The sequence below is a fragment of the Oryza glaberrima genome, chromosome 5 (genome assembly GCF_000147395.1).
Source record: "Oryza glaberrima chromosome 5, OglaRS2, whole genome shotgun sequence".
In the NCBI taxonomy this organism is placed as follows: domain Eukaryota; kingdom Viridiplantae; phylum Streptophyta; class Magnoliopsida; order Poales; family Poaceae; genus Oryza; species Oryza glaberrima.
Window position 1 is genome coordinate 21441734 of NC_068330.1, and position 19407 is coordinate 21461140.

The 19407-nt window shown below is 44.4% G+C and overlaps 2 protein-coding genes across 2 annotated transcripts; one reads left to right on the forward strand and one right to left on the reverse strand.

Moving 5' to 3' along the window:
- Nucleotides 1-756: 756 nt before the first annotated feature.
- Nucleotides 757-10795, forward strand: LOC127773694 (structural maintenance of chromosomes protein 4). The gene is made up of 28 exons (XM_052299830.1): nucleotides 757-1233; nucleotides 2393-2482; nucleotides 3063-3164; nucleotides 3250-3426; nucleotides 3606-3736; nucleotides 3829-3907; nucleotides 3979-4136; nucleotides 4211-4286; nucleotides 4455-4583; nucleotides 4651-4795; nucleotides 4899-5029; nucleotides 5521-5673; nucleotides 5785-5974; nucleotides 6344-6477; nucleotides 6586-6744; nucleotides 6997-7302; nucleotides 7378-7554; nucleotides 7784-7867; nucleotides 7951-8160; nucleotides 8250-8339; nucleotides 8427-8548; nucleotides 8630-8785; nucleotides 8865-8972; nucleotides 9042-9102; nucleotides 9341-9475; nucleotides 9723-9810; nucleotides 9887-9959; nucleotides 10220-10795. Exons 1-28 carry the CDS (start codon nucleotides 1099-1101, stop codon nucleotides 10338-10340), a joined length of 3720 nt encoding a protein of 1239 aa, XP_052155790.1. The 5' UTR covers nucleotides 757-1098; the 3' UTR covers nucleotides 10341-10795.
- Nucleotides 10796-12066: 1271 nt separating this feature from the next.
- Nucleotides 12067-13600, reverse strand: LOC127773695 (ethylene-responsive transcription factor 12-like). Its single transcript, XM_052299831.1, has one exon. The coding sequence runs from the start codon at nucleotides 12841-12843 to the stop codon at nucleotides 12262-12264; it is 582 nt and encodes a 193-aa protein (XP_052155791.1). The 5' UTR covers nucleotides 12844-13600; the 3' UTR covers nucleotides 12067-12261.
- Nucleotides 13601-19407: the final 5807 nt, after the last annotated feature.

A 19407-nucleotide genomic window follows, 5' to 3' on the forward strand; every position in this document is an offset into this window, starting at 1 on the left:
CAGGTGTCGACGAGGTACTCCTTGACGGTGAAGGGTTTGAGTGAGACGCGCGCAGTGGTGAGGGGAGACGATGGAGGGAGAAGGGCCGAAAAATTTCGACGAGAGGGAGAGGAGGCACCCACCGTAGTAGTAGAGAAAGGATGTGTCTCCAGAGGTGAATTGTGGTGGCAGCGGTGCAAGGATCATAGCCGCGTGAAATCACAAGGCGTTGCGGTTGTCAGTGGTAGGGAGCTCGCCGACGCATCAAGCCACCTCCGCACTGAGCTCCTTGCAGCCCCGTCAACTCACCGCACCTCTCCTGTTTGGCCGTCGCCCACCACCAACCTCATGGAGGCTAGGAGAGAGATGTGAAAAGAGGCGGAGAGAGGTAGAAGAAGATTGGGCCACTGGCATGTGGGTTCCGTGCTGACTCAGCCGCCACATCAACTAAAATCATTATCAATACTGCCTTGAGACTTAATATGCCTCAGTTTTACAATATTAGGGATGTGCTATATCTGGTATTCCAATTCATGGACAATTTCAAAACTCGATGACAAGAAGAGGGACCTTAAGTGAACTTTCTCCGAAGCAGAAGGCCGACCAGAAATCAGCCCAACATGAGCCCCATATAAGTTCGCACACGAAAGCAGCGCATCGCTCGTAATCCAGCCCAACTCCAGAGTCTTCCTTTTGGTCTGACACATTTGCTCGAAGCCGGAGGAAGAAAATCCTCTCGCCGTTTCAGTTTTCCCTCCCAAATTTTCGCCCAAAATTCCCAAATCCCACATTCCCCTCTCGGCCGCTTCGACTTTTCGCCAAAATCCCCCCACCGCCACCGCCTCCGCCTCCACCGCCGACGGCCCGAGATCTGCGCGCCTCCACCGCCGCGGCCTTCGTCGGGCCCGGAGCACCCGCGCCGCCCGGTCGCCGTCGCTCGGAGTTGCGCGCGCGCGGTCGCCGTCGTCCCGAGTTGTGCACCGCTTGGTCGCCTTTGTCCTCGAGCCGCCCCCCTTCAGCCGGTGCCGCCCTTTCTGGGCGAGTGATCTTCCGGCGGGCGGGCGGCGGCGGCGGCGGCGGCTCTCGCGGTCCGGTCCTCCCTTGCTGCTGCGGTCAGGCATGGAGAGTTCCCCGCCGAGGTCACCCGCGCCCTCGCCAGGGAGGGCGGGGAGGCCGCGGCTGTTCATAAAGGAGATGGTCCTCCGCAACTTCAAGTCGTACGCAGGGGAGCAGCGCATCGGCCCTTTCCACAAGGTCTCGTTCTCTCTCTCACTCGCAAGCACACGACACGAGCGCGCAAGCTAGCTACAGTATATCTTAATTCGTCGCGCTCATAGTCATAGATGACGCATTCCCCCACTACCAATCCCCGGTTTTCGTTTGTTTTTGGCGCTATTCAGGACCCTCCAGCTGCAATGTCATGTGGTGGGCTTGCTTTTTTTTACTTGACCTGTACGATCGTTGAACCCTAGGCACGGCAGTTGGATATAGCAATTTAACTTCAATTGTGATAGCGTAGGAGGTGACCACGTATACTTTCATTTGAGTTTTCCATTTCCCAGTGCCTACAGAATCCTAAATAAGTTAAAAAACCGTGTTATAGCATTTTTAGGAATTCGTGTTATCTTCAGTGTGGCCGTTCTGCCTGGCCTCTAGTATTATGAAGTGAAATACCGATACGCGCATTGTTACTAGGTTCTGAACCTATGTGACGTTTTGTTTATTAGGTTCTGAATTTGTTGGTCTAGTTTTGGTCTCACGAATGTTAGATTAGAGTGGAGGTTTTTGAGTTGTGCACTGGTTTTACATTTGTTCTGAAACTTTAGAGTGGCATGGTCATACTCCATCAGTAGTATGTTTTGGGTTCACTTTGTTTTGTTTGGAGGTATTTTATTATGAAGAGTAAGTCACATGGTTTAATGGCATTTGTTCTACCCAGAAATGGAGGTTCCTTATTCAGTTCTATGGCTTCTATCTGAATTTGCCCTTTCATACGTTGAAATTTCAGACCTAACTCTTTTATCCTCAGAATGTCGTTTCTGCAGTTTAACTTTCACTTGTTCTGTAGTACCTAAGATATAAGGAAAGCAACGTTTATCATAATTTTAAATTTTACTGATTTTCAAGTGCATCAATTTAAGTGGCCAAATGACTATGATTTGTGAGTAGTAACACATCTTACATTCCAGAAATGCCGTCTAACTTTATAATCGTGTTTTTATGGTGACCTGTGCAGAATTCACAATTCTTGTGTGTGTAACCATCGTGTTCTGTGCAGAATATCATTATAAACTGTTTATAGGTACTATCGATGAGTGCACTATGCTTCAAGCTCTTATGAACATAGGTCTACCACTCTGTCGCTAGGATCCATGCATCGTATAAAAGAATAACCGCTTTTTCTTGCTTTCAGAGTTTCTCAGCTGTTGTTGGGCCAAATGGCAGCGGGAAAAGCAATGTCATTGATGCGATGCTGTTTGTGTTTGGGAAGCGTGCAAAACAGGTGGGCAATATTGCTTCCTAACTGTAAATGTTTATTGATGTTCAACATTTTTCTGGTCAGCTCAGTGGCAGATTTAAGCTAATCATTGATTTATTCTATCTCAAAAAGTCATTGTATTTTTTTATCCATTCAGCGAGTGCTAGATGCCAAAGTTGGCATGTAAGTGTAAGTTATTCCCAATGTTTTTAAAGGCTGGGCAACAAACTGCTACTTTATGTTTGTTAGTGTGTTACTGATTTTGTATGCAAGGCGAAAAGTAAGCTTCAAAGTCTCTGCCCAAAGGTTTTTGAGAATTTAGTGTAATGGTACTTTCATGATAGTAAACTAGTTATTGAAGAGAAATGTATTTAATACTTGAATACAATGGGGCCCTTGTATTTCCTGTTTACTATTGCCCATTTCCTCCAAAGGTTTTTCCTTAAAAGTTTTGGATTAAACGCTATAAAATTCACGAATAACTTAAGCTCTTGAGAGATGATCTTGCTATTTGTTAGCTACTCCATATTTTCTTAATTCAGAACAACCTATTTAGGTTGTTTCAAATCATAGACTGTTTCTGACCAGTTTTCCATCATTGTAGATGCGCCTGAACAAGGTCTCAGAACTCATACACAATTCTTCTAACCACCAGAATCTAGACAGTGCTGGGGTCTCCGTCCATTTTCAAGAAATCATTGATTTGGTATTTCTTGAGCCAAGTATTTAGCATTTCATATTGCTTAGCTAGTGCCACATAATTTATTTCCCTCCCTCTATGTCCATCATAGGATGATGGGAACTACAGGGCTGTTGAGGGCAGTGATTTTATCATCACAAGAGTTGCTTTCCGTGACAACACTTCTAAATACTACATAAACGACCGTGGAAGCAATTTCACTGAAGTAACTAAACTGTTGAAGGGCAAAGGAGTTGACCTTGATAATAATCGCTTTTTGATCCTTCAGGTTTGTGTTTCTTTTTCCATTTACACATGAAAAATGCGCGTGTTTTGTAAGTTTAATTTTGGACATATGTTGCATATTATTTAGTATGTTTACATGACTATGAGGGATATAACAGACATCCATATGGTGTTATATTTTATGGTTTTGCACTGCATAACTTCCAAGTTGGGCACTTTCAGGGTGAGGTTGAACAAATCTCCCTGATGAAACCAAAATCTCAAGGTCCACATGATGAGGGGTTTCTAGAATATCTGGAAGACATCATTGGGACAAATCAGTATGTTGAGAAAATTGAAGAAGCTTCCAAGCAGTGAGTTCTTTAACTGATTTAAGGCCTGTTGTCACAATGAGTGCTTTCTGTCCATTCTGTAATGAAATCTGACATGTTCTGATACATATTAGATTGGAAATGCTCAATGAAAAACGGACAGCATCTGTGCAGATGCTGAAGTTGGCTGAGAAGGAAAGAGATAACTTAGAGGTGACGGTCTGAGGGTGATGAATTGATTCTTCTGGTTGAATGACACTACTGATGGATATATTTTCCTGTAGAGTGCGAAAAATGAGGCTGAAACATTTATGCTGAAGGAACTCTTACTTTTGAAATGGCAAGAGAAGGCGACCACATTGGCTTCTGATGATGCTACCTCACACGTTGCTCAGCTGCAAGAGAACGTTGCAGACTTGGAAAAGAACCTTGCCTCTGAAAGGTCATTTATTGTTGTGGATGAACATGATATTTTGGTACTGAGTTTTATCACTAATTAATTTGGTTATAATCCAGGGAAAAAATTCAGCATAGTTCTCAAACTCTGAAGGAAATGGAGTCTGTTTACAACAAACATGCTAAAAGGCAAGAGGTATTGTGTTGTTGGAACATTACTTGTGACTCGAAAGCTGTTTATTCCTAGATGTTCAGGATAGAGCTTTTTTCCCCACAAGATGGTTAGCGACAGATTTTCTACTCCCTTTCTAACATTGCCAGATTATAATGCTCGTTTGTATATTTATTCTCTGGATGTGTTTAGGACCTTGAAAATAATATGAAGTCTTGCAAGGATCAATTTAAAGAGTTTGAGAGAAAAGATGTAAAATATAGGGAGGATTTGAAGCATCTTAAACAGAAGATTAAGAAGCTGGAGGACAAAACTGAAAAGGTATATTTAAAATGATCCCATATGTAGTTCAAGCAAAGCAACAAAGCTCACCTTCATTTTTATGCAGGATACATCGAAAATTGATGAATCAACAAAAGAGGTTGAAGAATCATCCAGTTTAATTCCACAACTAGAGGAAGAGATACCCAAATTGCAAGAAAAATTTAATGAAGAAGAGAAGGTGCTGGAGCAAATTAAAGAAAACTCTCGAGGTGATTTTTAGAGCAAGACATGTGCCTATAAATTTCTTCTAGTGCAGTCTGTTCCTTTTTATGACCAAACCTCTCTCTCTTCTCTCTTTTTTGGTAATTACAGAAGAGACAGAGAGACTTCGTTCTAAACTTACTCAAGTAAGGTCTGAACTTGAACCATGGGAAAATCAAATAATTGAGCATAAAGGAAGCTTAGATGTTGCATCTGCTGAGAAAAAATTAATGAAAGAGAAGGTTTGTCCTGCTTTGTATTTCTTTTCTAATTAAAAAGTTGTGGTAGGCCATTGTCAATTTTCTCCAGTACTATTCAGCTACACGAACCACTTGACTGCCCATGAGGTCACTACTCACTAGAAAACTTCTATTCCTAGTACGCTACAGTTTTGCCATCGCCAACCTGGATCTGCCATATGGAGAATTGAGTATGGCATGATATTTCTTGATTGCTGGAGTATAGTCGAAAACAAGAGTGCTCATCTTTCTTCCTCTTTTTGAAAACAACTAATTGTATCTATAAATTTCAAGTTGTGTGAACTCTCACTAGGAACTGTGCATTAGCACAGATGGCTAGAGTGCGGTCATGCATGCGCGCCCACCCACGTTTGACTCTCCTTGGAGTCGACGCGCGTGTCCATTTCCTCTCAATTCCATTGATACGAAAGCCCCTCTTTTGGTATCCAACTTTTTTTGTGGACTCTCACTTGAATGTTATTAACTGTTTTCAGCATGATGGAGCCCGAGCAGAATTAACTGCTGCTCAAAACCAGATGGAAAGCATTAAAGAGCAAATCAAAGCGAAGGATACATATATTATGGAGCTTCAAGAAAAAATAGAGAAACACCATAGTGAAGCAAATGAGGCTCGTAAAGTTGAACAGGTAAAGCATTTGCAGACTTCTCTGGGCCATTTCATTCCCTCGAGCAGTATCACTGTATTCCCATTTGCTGTGGATGATCCTGAGTTTCCAATATCTCGGTATGCATAACAGGAATGCCTAAAACAGGAAGAGTCACTTATTCCTCTTGAACAAGCAGCTAGGCAGAAAGTTGCTGAGATTAAAACCACAAGGGATTCTGAAAAGAATCAAGGCACTGTCTTGAAAGCAATTTTGCAAGCTAAGGAATCAAAGGAAATAGAAGGCATTTATGGCAGGCTAGGTGATCTTGGCGCAATCGATGGTAAGATGTAATTGTTGTAGTCTCAATTTGTGCTAGAATGTGTGCAGTTAAACAACCATGCCTTCTTTTTTCCTTTGGACCTGAAGACTTTTCCAGCTTCTGTACATTTGCACGTTTTTATTATGTCATGAATATATACTTCCAAATTCATCGTATTAACAGATACTAGTCATTAGTCAGTGTGTGATATTGTTAGACTTTGGAAAGAACTGGAGGTTAAACTTGCTTTGCAAATATTCTTGTATTTTACTGATTCTCCGAGTAAATATACTAGAGAACTAGGAGAAGTTCATAATTGTTTTATTTATGTACTCTAGGTCTGGATTGTGCTGCATATCACTTAATTGTGTTAGCTGTTGTGCTCTGCAGCAAAGTATGATGTTGCCATATCTACAGCATGCCCTGGGCTTGATTATATTGTTGTTGAAACAACCAATTCAGCTCAAGCTTGTGTTGAGTTATTACGCAGAAGAAATCTTGGCATTGCAACTTTTATGATACTGGTAAAATTCTGGATCCTTTTCATAGCGTTTTCATGTTTATTTGTATAGAAGCTATCTTTTCGTTGCTTTCATTGCTTTTGGCATGATTTGGTACTCTTACCATTACAGGAAAAACAAACACATCATCTTCGTAAGCTACAGGAGAAAGTAAAAACACCTGAAGGGGTTCCACGCCTCTTTGATCTAGTAAAGGTTAAAGATGAGAAGCTCAAGTTAGCTTTCTTTGCCACCTTGGGGAACACTATTGTTGCAAGTGATCTTGATCAGGTATATACCTGAATTGTATTGTTTGTTTTCGTTCTATTATTTGCTTCTTTTGCTGCTTGTTCTATCATGTGCCTTGTATATTTGTTTCTCAAAGTACTCTACTGCCCCACTAGCATTTTTTATGGAAAACTTCTAAGAAGGCTAGAATTACTTAATTGAGGACATATCGTTCTATTTTCATACAAAAACCGTTGCAGTGCTGCTTATATTTTTATTTTTTATAACAGTGACATCAATAATCGTTTTTGTCAGGCTACTCGAATTGCATATAGTGCAGCCAGTGAATTCCGTCGAGTAGTTACCCTTGATGGTGCACTTTTTGAGAAGTCTGGTACCATGAGTGGTGGTGGTAGCAAACCAAGAGGTGGCAAGATGGGCACATCCATCCGGGAAAGTATTTCAGAAGAGGCTGTTGCAAATGCTGAAAATGATCTTAATAAGCTAGTCGATCAACTCAACAGGTTACGTGAAAAAATTAATGATGCTAAAAAAGGTTACCGGGCCCTGGAAGATGCCAAATCCCGTTTTGAGATGGAACTGGCAAAAGCTAAAAAGGAGGTATGTAAACTACTTTTTCTGCTGTGAGATTCTATTTTCTCCTTGAGGTCAGCTTCCATTCATCTCTTGAAATAGGTTGAGAGTATGAATGCACAATTTAGTTACAACGAAAAGCGACTTGACTCTCTGAAAGCTGCATCACATCCCAAAGCGGACGAGGTTCGCAGAATGGAAGAGCTGGATGATATCATATCTGCTGAGCAAGCTGAACTAAATAGACTTGCTAAATGTTCCAGCAAGCTCAAAGATCAGGTATGTGGCTATACAGGCTTTTTGATCGCATGCCAATTCATAAGCTAATCTGCCTTAGTGAGCGTCTGCTTCAACTCACAAATTACTTCAAATGCTCCATCATTCAGAACTCACTCTCCCAGTCTCCTGTTTGAATCTGTGCCTGCGTATATTGATTTTTCTATGCTTTGAGTTGTTAACTGAAATTATTTGTTACATAGCTTTGACTTAAGTTTGCTTTCTATACTAGGCATCAGAACTACAGCAGAAAATTGAAAACGCAGGGGGACAAGTGCTCAAGGATCAGAAGCTAAAAGTTGCAAACATCCAATCTGTGAGTATAAGCTTCAATGCTTGTGTGATTCTGTTCTTCGTTTTGGTTATCTGATGTCTAAGATTTTGTGCGTCAACCGCCAGCAACTTGACAAAACAAGCTCAGACATCAACCGCCACAAAGTTAGAATTACTACATGTGAGAAGTTGGTGAAAAAATTAACCAAGGGCATCGAGGAGTCTAGGAAAGAAAAGGAAAAGCTTCTTGCTGAAAAGGAGAAGATGATGTCTATTTTCAAAGAGATTGAGAAGGCAGCTTTTACTGTTCAAGAAGATTATAAGAAAACACAAGAGGTAGTTTAGTTGTATTGCCTTACAAGCTGTAAAGTGATTGGATTGTTTTTCATTTGTTCAATGGAAAATGTTAATCTGTTTTTTTGCAGATGATGGACAACCATAAAGATGAGCTTGACAAAACAAAGGTAGAATACAACAAATTAAAGAAAGCAATGGATGAACTGAGATCCAGTGAGGTATATTATATTTATATTTAGTTATTATGTTAAGTCACTATGATATTGTTCCTTTTGACAATCTTTACATTTTGTATGTATGTACAGGTCGATGTGGAATACAAACTGCAAGATACAAAAAAGCTTGCCAAGGAGTGGGAAATGAAGGTGAAGGCATTCAGGAAAAAGCTTGATGACATTCAGACAAATCTTGTTAAACACATGGAACAGTATGTGTAAATGCTATTTTCAATACTGCGACGTGTTTTCTGTATTGTTTCTCAGACTAATGTGCATCTTGTTATTTTCAGAATTCAAAAGGATGCTATTGATCATGAGAAACTGAAAGAAACATTGAGTGACGAGCAATTCAATGAGGCGTGTGACATGAGAAAAGCAGTTGAGATGGTGGCACTGTTGGAAGCCCAGCTTAAAGACTTGAGTCCTAACCTGGATTCAATAGCAGAGTATGAATTAATGATCTATACATGTCAGTAGCATTTTGGCACCACCAATTTCCTTACTGGCTTACATTGGCTGGATCAGGTACCGCACAAAGGCTCGTGTATATGGTGAACGCGTTGATGAGCTAAATGCCACCACTCAGGAGCGTGATGATCTTAAAAAGCAATACGATGCATTGAGGAAGAGAAGGTATTCCTTTCTTTGAATTTCTATCCATGTTGCTCTATTTGCCTCACATGCAAATATGCATTATTTCAGGTTAGATGAGTTCATGGCAGGATTCAACATAATATCTTTGAAACTGAAGGAGATGTACCAGGTACTTTGAAATAATGAATACATATATCAAAGCATGTAATATGGTGCTTCCATTGTTTTACAATTTGAAGTCTGACCACACTTTGTAAGAAATGAAGTCTAGGAAGCCAAAAAAAGTTAAAGAGTTAGTTGAGATAAGAGCATGCTTACCCAATTAACTGAAAATCTGAAATACTTTTACCACTCAACCTCTATTACTAAACAACATGATTTCAACAGCAATTCTTTTTTGTTTTTAGATGATTACGCTTGGAGGTGATGCTGAGCTGGAACTTGTTGATTCCTTGGACCCGTTTTCAGAAGGTGTTGTTTTCAGTGTTAGACCTCCCAAGAAAAGCTGGAAAAACATTGCCAATTTATCTGGTGGTGAAAAGGTATTTTTGCAATTATTATTATTTTTTTTTGTGCAAGGATGTTAGTTAATATGGCCTTATTTTACTGACAAAGATGGTTTTCAATATCATTTCCAGAACTTGTTTTCTACTCCATACCTTGTTTCCTTATTCAACAGTAATATGAGTTTTACATTTCTTGTTGGCATTATGTTCTGTGCATGTGTTATCTCATCTAATATCACTTTTTTTAGTAGATTGTTACTGAACTAAGCTTTTTATCTTGCAGACGCTTAGCTCACTAGCTCTGGTGTTTGCTCTTCACCATTATAAACCAACTCCTTTATATGTTATGGATGAGATAGATGCTGCGTTGGGTAAGTTTAGTGGCCGTCCTCTTGGCGTTTAACATATATTAACACTTCAATACATTAATGACATTGCTGCTCGCAGACTTTAAGAATGTCTCCATCGTTGGACATTACGTGAAAGACCGGACCAAAGATGCTCAGTTCATTATTATCAGGTATGCTTATGGTAGCTTAGTTTTCCTAATTTTTCTACCCGCATGTGCCACGCCCCACTTATACTCCAGCTGAAAATAATTTTATGAGATACTGAGCAAAGATCTGTCGAAGATATATGTTTGCCAAACATTCATCCATACAAGAGACTTAGTTGTTCATCTACAAAAGTAATGCTACTAAAGTTAAAACCGAAATATTTATACGTGCTAAGAGGCAGGGTGAAATTTCCCCAATCTCACGTTTGTCGCCCTGTCTGCAGTCTCAGAAACAACATGTTTGAACTAGCTGATAGGCTGGTTGGCATCTACAAGACGGATAATTGCACCAAGAGTATAACCATCAATCCCGGAAGCTTTGCGGAGAGCATGAAGGTAGTTTAGTGTTTGTGCTACGGAAGTTTGAGTTAGATGTAATCTGTTGTCTGTGTGGTGCCAGCATGGAACCGAGATTCCTTCGGTATCAAGCTTTTGTAGAACAAATTGATTTAGAATTGTGCGTGTATAGTGATGAACGAGACCAAAGGACATTTGTTAACGTAAGGTATGTGATCACATGCCCCAGCTGAACACAACCTAATTCAGTAAGGCCTGTCGTTTATTTGTAATACTACGTACTCCTGCGTTACAAATCTGGTACCCCGCGTTCATGTGGACCAAATGATAAGAAAGATTGTGTAGACAAACAGGTTGAGAACTACTCCCTTTATTCCAAATTGATCTATATATTTCATAGTTACACCAAGACCAAAAAAAAAAAAGCTAATAACTCTCTTGTACTATATTTACTTTAGCCATAAATTTAATGCATACACTATCTCTAATATTTCTTAGCCAACAGCAAATCAAGATATTGTATGTGGGCTAATGTCCATTTACTCCAATACACAAATAACGAATATACTTAATAAATGAATATAAACATGTAGATAATTTAGAAATAACCTAAAAAAAACTATATGTAGATCAATTTGGAATGGAGGGAATAAAGCATAATACTCCGAGTAAAGCATAATACGAGATGTTCCAAAGGGTGGATGTAGAAAAGCACGTGAACTGGATATTTTTACAGATTACCCTTGGAATTGGCTGATTATGATATCTGCATCGCAGGTTTATATAAAATGCAGGATTTGAGAAAACGGAAAAAGTAAAACAAATATAATTTTCATAGTATTGAGATCCATTGAATTTCTTATGTTTTTCATATAGATGAAAAGGCCTATGAATTTTCCCCTGTAAGCAAGTTGGACGGGCAACTTGTCACTTTATTATCAGTAAGATTCGACTTTGGTTTCCTGGCAAGGAGACATTAGCCACGTCTGTTGATAGGTGATTAAAACCATAGTTATCTAAATGGATCAAATGTTGGGCACAGTCTGTAGCGGACGCATTGTTTGTTTTATGTTTTTGTTTATAAATAAAATTATAAAATTTAAAACTTTATTTTAGAGTTGATTTTATAGATTTTTTATCATAAGTTATTTTACAATATCTAATTTAAAATCTAAGGACACATGGAGTAGTTAATAAGCTGTGCTCATAACTACAGAAGCATAATCGAACGTGTGTACTAGTAATACTACAGGAAACGACAATCGAGACAGGGTGGACTCGCGAGCCATTTTGTGATGGGACTTTTAAGCAGATGGTCAAGTCAGTGAGGCCGGGAGCCCGGGACGCCGGGTGTGCCATTCATCTCGAGTTGAATGTCTTTTTACAAACCCTAGTTTAGAGTTTAAACAGTTAAGTAAATTAAGGCTGCATTGATATCAATTGATACTGTTAATTTTTTGAAACCCCATCGATACTGTTAATTTTCACTAACGGGGCTTGCATTGATAGCACTAGTAGTTTAGAGCGCTAAGTATATTTGATTTACTGATCAATATGTATAACTGAAATCTTTCTTATAATACCAGTACTAGTATTTTACATGAATTAAAATTTTGTAGTACTAGCTTTTGACCAACCAAATGTTCCGAACCAACCGCTCACTCGCCCCACAACCACCATCACCATGCAAGTTCTCAGGTCAGTAATAGTACTAACCTCGAGTAAGAAAACCGTCTTATACTACAGAAGAGATGAAAAGCTGTAGGCTAAAAAGTTCTTAAAATGGAAACAAGAACAGGGGCAATGTGAGAACGCTAAACTTTCCTTAAATAGTAGTACGTATGTACACAGCCGGACCAGTGCTCTCCACTCCCACATTAATCGGTTACCCCTATCTACTAGTGATCTCTAAGCTTGATCCTTGGTCCTAGTACTACCCAGTGATGCTCTACTCACGTACGTGTCGAGATCACGAGCCGAACAGCAGCGCCGGCGGCGGCTCGTTGAGGTCGAACGGGAGCTCGCCGGCGCTCGGCCCCGTCCGGAGCTCCAGCGTCGTCGACGGCAGCGACGCGGCGACGTGCGCCGCGACATGGCCAGCCGCCGCCGGCGCCATCGCCTGCACCCTCGCCGGGAAGTAGACATAGTGCCACGGCGAAGGGTGGCTGATGTCGAGCCCGCCGAAGTGACCAGGGCCCTGCGGCGGCCGCGGCGGGTGCATGCGGTGGTGAAGCTGCGGCAGCTGGGCGTGGCTGTGGCTGTGGCTGTGGCTGTGGCCGTGCCCGCCGACGCCACCACCACCGCTGCTGCCGCTGCCGAAGTTGGTCCGCGCCTTGACGCCGCGGAGCGCGACGGCGGCGCGGTCGTAGGCGAGCGCGGCCTCGACGGGCGTGTCGTAGGTGCCGAGCCACACCCGCGTCTTCTTCCACGGGTCCCGGATCTCCGCCGCGTACCGGCCCCACGGCCGCTTCCTCACCCCGCGGTAGTGCGCCTCCGCTCGCCCACCTCCCACTACTCCACCGCCTCCTCCCGCTCCCATGTCCAGCTCCATTCGCCTCCACGAGCGAGAGCCTGTGCTTGCGCTGTGCCTTGACGGACGGATCGGCAGCTGCCACTGCCAGCGACAAGCAAGTCTCAGCGACCCTTTATACGGGAGCCAAAGCTATAGTGGCTCGCTACTACTACTAGCGCGCGGTGGCCGCTCGCTCTCGCGTCGGCTTTGCGTTTGCGCGCGCCTCGTGAAATGGGGAGATGGTGGTAGTACTAGTACTAGTACTAGTAGGAGTAGGTGTCTGCCGCTCTGGGGCCTGCTGCGTTTTGGGGGGTTTGAGGCTGTCGCTGACCAGCGCGGCGCGGTGTCCGTCTCGGCCTCGGCCATCAAGCCCCAGCCGCCGCGCGATTTGACGCCCCGAATGGTCTAATCGCCGTGACGCCAGCCCTACCACCACCCCCAACACCCTATCCGTCCTGCACGCCCTACCGGCTGCACACTGACCGCACGGGCCCTCCACCTCCTCCATACCTCTCCCCTGTCCGTTACGTCGTGTTGACGCGGCGGACTAGCCTACCAAGGGTGAAAGCGAGATACAGTACGGCCCAGGGGACGTGACCCCGTGCGTGGGCCCGTGACGAGTGCGTACGTACGTTTACTAGTACTCCTCCTACGTCCCGACGTGCCAGCGGCAGCAGGCGGATGGAAGGAAGGGAAGAAGGAAAGCAACCGAGGCGGCCGAGGCGGAGGTAACGTGTGGGGTTGGCGTTTCGGCGTAGGGGGGGCGACGTGCCGTGGCACGATTCGGCCCCCGGGGTCGGGTTCACGTGGGCGAGGAGGTCCAGGAGCCGTGTCGTGGCGCGGGGGGCAGGCAGGCAGGCAGCACCGCGGTTTGCCGACGCGTGCGGCGCGGCGCCGCTCAACAGTAGCAGTCGCCGCGGCGCGCCCCGGTGGGTGGGTGGCCTATCCGGCACGGCGTTGTCCGCGCGCACGGCGTTCGGTGGGTGGGTAGCCAGCCGCTTGTCACGCTCCAAATTACTCCTCGTCCGGAGTAGATTCGCAGCGCCGCGGGCAGCAGTAGCTATCTCGCGCCTACCCGACGATGGATCGGCTCGACCCGTCCAAATCTCGTGGGGAATTGAATGTGGGAAAAATACTTTGGGGAAGAGACGGGCATGGCATGGCCGCAGCTAGCTAGGCTGCCGCGGCAGGAGCAGCAGCAGCGGGAGGAAGGGAAGGGAGAGAAGGGGGGGGCCTTGGGAACGCGCGAGGCTTGACTGCCTTCTGCTGGGTGGGACAGCGGGAGGACCTGTCGAGCGCTGATGGTGCAGCGCAGCGAGCGGCGACGACCCCTGCCTTGGGAAGAGGCGTACCATTGATGAAAGGCCAAAGGCGTTGGCACAGTGCGTGCGTGTGTACTGTATAGGGTAGCCATGCCCATGCTGTTTTGGATGGACCGGCTAGCCCGGTAGTACTGCTCCAGCCCGGCCGGCCGGCCGGCCTCTTTATTATTCCATGCATTTCTTTGTGATGCTCCCTGTCAGTGCAGCATTTTATTTTACCCTCGCCTTTTCAAATGAAGATAATGTTGCGGTGCTAGTAGACAGTTATAAATTGCACAGACAGCTGAAAGATTTAATCATGCCAAAAAAAAAAAGCAAAAGATTTAACGAATGGAACGTGCAGAGCAAACATTACGGCTTCACCGAACTAATAACCCAGATTCCCAGTACGCCTGGCCTAATCAATGTTAGCACCGCTTTTTTCAAGCCTTGTACCCGTACTGTCGCCGCACAGGATTCAAATAAACCGCCTCGCACGGCCGCCACGGCACCTTTACTCCGTATAGTGCCTACCGCGCGCCTACCATGTACGGTACGGCATCGCCTCCGTCTTGTCTTTTCCGGTGACGCCCCACGCACGCACGCACGCACGTACCAGTAGTACCAGTACCCCTGCCCGCTTGCCGCTGCCCGCGCCCTGCACTGCCACGCGCCGCGACCCCCCCGGACCCGCCCGGCAGGCAGCGGCCGGCCGTGCGCCATAATTTCCCCATGCCGTATACGGCTCGCTGCCTTTGCCTGCCTGCCGCCCGTCCTGACACCCGCAGGGGAAAAAAACGAGCGCCGTGCGGCCGGCCCAAACGTCGTCGTTCGGCTACTCACGTGACCCCGGCCCGCGGCCGTGATGTCATGTTACCGCATGCATATGCCTCTGCGCGCCTGCATGCGCGAGTGCGCACTGTACCCAGCACAGCCCGCAGAGACGGCTGCGTGGTTCGTACGCTGGCCGTGGCCGTCCTCGCCCGCCTTCAGCAAGGCATCCGAAAGAGAGAGAGAGAGAGCCGCTCCCGCCGTATTCCGCGCTGAGCTTTTTTTGCTTGTCGCAGGCGTCGACGGAGGAAAGCGAACGCCCATGCAGCAGCAGCAGCGGAAGCGGAGGGAAATTAAAGGGAACAGTAATCGGACTTCATGACAGGTGAAAAATCAGAGGAGGAACCGGATCGAGATCGCAGGGGGATCGATAGCATCTACAGCTCCCAGCTGCGTGCATCCATGGGCATCTATAGATATTTTTGGAATGGCAAAAGTTTTATCATTACAAAAGTACTAGTAATTGGTGTTTAAGATGCATCTTAAACTTTTATCATTTTAGCACTTTTTTGTAAAGAGAGAGTGGTCCCAAAGCACTTTTTGACACAATTTGCTACTATAAATTAGCAAATGACAAATTGCCAACTTTTACTATTAATGTTTACATTCAACATAACAAAAAATACTTCAAAATAATAAAACTTTTGCTATTTTGAAGAATTTAAACAGGGTCTATTATTGTACAATATACTCATATGTATGGCTTGTGAATTGTGACCTACTACTAGTACCACTCTATTACTACTCACATAGCAGGAGATCGATGAAAGCAGAATGCTACAGTGCTGATAGCTAGCCACTGTACTGTTGCGTCATTTAGGCGCCGCACACGTGTGACGTGTCGAATAGGCACAGGATAAGGATGCGAGGGGTGAACGAGGGCACACCGCGGGGTGGGCCCGGCGTGTCAGTGAGACGAGGAACGTCATGGTGGGGGCCTCACGTGGGGAGGGGGGGGGCAGCGATGCGGGTGTCGCTGTGATGGGGGCAGGACGGGCCGTGGCACACGTGGTCGCGGAGATGTTGGCCCGGAAAAGGTGGCGCCGCGTCGACCGGCCGCCCCCGTCCTTTTTGACCGCCCGGCGCATACCTGCATCTGCATCTGCATGGATGATGGATGGCCGGTGTCGCGTCCTCGTCGCTGCCCACATCGACCATAAATTGACACATCCGTACTAGTGTATCGTAATTAAATTGATTACAACCTTTGTACCGGACCGGACCGGCGGTTGGACCGGAAAAAACCGGAACCACGGCCTCCACCGGTCCGGTTCAGTTAAAAGACCGTCTATGCAACTAGGCCGATATAAACCGGTCGAGCCGCCCGGTTTTTTCTGAAAACCGCTTAAAACCGGCTAAAAAACCACCTCTGAACCGCTCACGGTGGCTGCTACTCCGTAGTTAGCACGTGAATGCATGGAGGAGGAGAAAATATAGGAAAAATGGTTGTTGAGTGGGATTCGAACCCACGATGGGTTGAAAGGATGCATGGCGCACCAACCACTAAGCCATGCCGATGCTTGTTTCTGTATTGAATCAGTTATATACTTAACCCTATTGAACCGCTTTGAACCAACGGTCTAACCGGTCAAACCAATGAACCATCGAACCAAGGGTTTAGCCGGTTCGATGGCCGGTCCGGTCTCAATAACTATGCCTTTGTCCCAGAATATTTTTGTCATTATAGATTATTTAATATGTGCTAAGGTTAAAAGAAAAAGACTATAATACCCTTAATAAAATATTATATAGGTAGATGTGGCATGATGGTTTAGGGGTATGATTAGGAGAAATTTGAATTGGAAGTGGTTGATGTGACAATTAGTATTTCCAAGTGACAATTGTTTTAGAACAATTTTTAAATGCCAGAGAGACAAGTATTATAATACTACCTCCGTCCCAAAATAAGTACAGCCATGAGAATCCGTGTCCAATGTTTGACTGTCCGTCTTATTTGAAAAATTTATAAGAAAATTAAAATAAGTTAGGCCCAGTTTAGTTCCAAACTTTTTCTTCAAACTTCCAACTTTTTCATCACATCAAAACTTTCCTACACACACAAACTTCTAACTTTTCCGTCATATCGTTTTAATTTCAACCAAACTTTCAATTTTAGCGTGAACTAAACACACCCTTAGTCTATTATTCATGTTTTATCATCTAATAATAATAATAAAATTAATCGTAAAAAAATTGTAAATAAGACGAACGGTAAAACATGAGACATGAATAGTACAAAACTACACTTATTTTGAGATGGAGGGAGTAGGACTAAGTTTTTTTTCCACGGAAATTGCTGATATTGGAGTAGGACTCGGTTGCTTTTAGTACTACACTACTATATGGCGTTGACAGATTGGTCATTGATCAATCAAGTGATTGGCCGTTGATCAATCAAGTTAACACGATCAACGGCACGGGGTTGGAGTACGCCCATTCTCCGTTTCACCCACATCTACGGGTGCAAGTAGGTTTACCCGTGAACCCGTTTATAGATAAAAATAATGCGTAACCCGTCGGTTTGATTAGCAGGTTAACTATAAATTTAACTTATAAATAGGTTTATAGATTGATATATTTATATATTTAGATACGACAAGCCGAACGGTGACACGAAAATCTATAAATTGTTATTTACTTAAACTGGAGGGTCGGCCTGCTTGCACCCCAACCCACATCTCGCGTCACCTCAAATCAAATCTACGGCGCACCGTTCGACCACACGTATGTTCAGATGTTCCGGACGGCTGCCTGCGCACGGCGCCTCAAGGCCGGCACCGTCCACGGTGCACCTTTCGCTGCTCAATGCCGCTGAGCCACTACACGATCATGTGAGTGTGACGGAAGCACAGACCAAATCAACGGTAGGAGTGGAGTGGTAGTAACTGCTGGGTACACTACGGCGCTAGCATAGCTGCGTACTGGAGCTATAGATGAGCAGTAGCCAGTGGTAGGAGTACTAGAGTTTATTATCTGTACACGCTACATCAGGTCATCAGCCGTAAAAAGGGGGGCGGACGGTCATGGCGCCTTGCCATACTGCGAGGTCTCAAAATAAATTCATTTCTTACTAATATTACGGACTAAAAAAATTAAAAAAAACTAAAAAGGATTAAAATATTCTTACTATGTCAGATCTCAAATATATTTATTTTCACTTTATCTACTCTTAATATATTTATCATGTACTCTCACGAACTCCAGTTTAACAATTATTTAAAAATATTTTAAAATTGTTTATAAAATGGAATAAATAAGAACTTATTGTGAAAAGGACGTAGCTTAGCCAAGACGAGCAAGACATATTGGAGGACACGAGCTACTGATCCTAGCAATGCTAGCACGTCGAGGTGCAGTAGGAGTAGAGCCATGCAGTAGCGTTTAGCCCTTGCGTGCATCGGACGACGGGACGGACCCCACCACGAACACTGGAGCTAGCAGCAGCGTGCGCACGGGGCGCGTGGTGGCGTTGGTGGTATCTGACGAGGGAACGACTGCTCGTGCAGCGTGGGGAGACAGCGGCGTCGTGTCGCGTAGATGGGGGAGTAGCTAGGTTATCTTCGTTGCGAGCGATGGCAGTACGCTAATCTTAGGTTTGATTTGATTAAACGCACGGCCTGACGGCTCTATACTCCGCGGCTCCGCACAAAATACATCCTACGTCACACAATGCTTATATTTTTATATTGTTTAGCACAAATTAAGCTTTGAGAAATAAAGACTATATTAACCCCTATTTGAATGGAAGCAAAAGAGTTGTGAGAATAAAATATATAGAAATTTAAATTGGAGATGACTGATTTGACAAATACTAGCACTTTTAAAATACAGGTAATATAGGATAAATTTGAACTTCAAATAAACAACCGTTTAGGACTGAGGGAGTACTCCATTTTGTAAAATGGTACGCTGCTAAGGGTTCAGAGCTCTAATTCCACTTGTTACTACAACTCCTAGGAAAATGCTTTGGAGACAATTGACGGGTGTCGAAAAATCAGGTCCTCCCCTTACCTCATATTTCACCCGTCTCATGTGCAGCGGCTGCTGCTGCGCAATTCAAGAGAAACTCTATCCTCACCACCTCGTGCATCACTGATGGCGATGATGAGCGTCGTTCAATGTTGCCATCAAGCAAAATCGAGAGTAAAATACTGCAGCGCTCTCAAGATTGAAGGGAGGTGTTGGTTCCAGTGGTGCTATGAGTTGACGGGGTCGTCTGAATCAACTCATAGCATGTGGTGGATGTATGACGGTGTGATAACAAGAGGTGATATGACGTCAGCTTTGATCCATCCTATGTGTTCACTGTTGCCGACGTTGCATTGCCGTCGAGGAGGGAAGCGGGAGATGGACGAGCTCTGCGCATAGCTTCCTTGCTAGCGTCAAGCGTGCCACAATTTACCCATCTTTTCTCGTGAGCACACCATGCCCTGTTCATGTAAGAACGTACTCCCTCCCTCTCAAGACATAA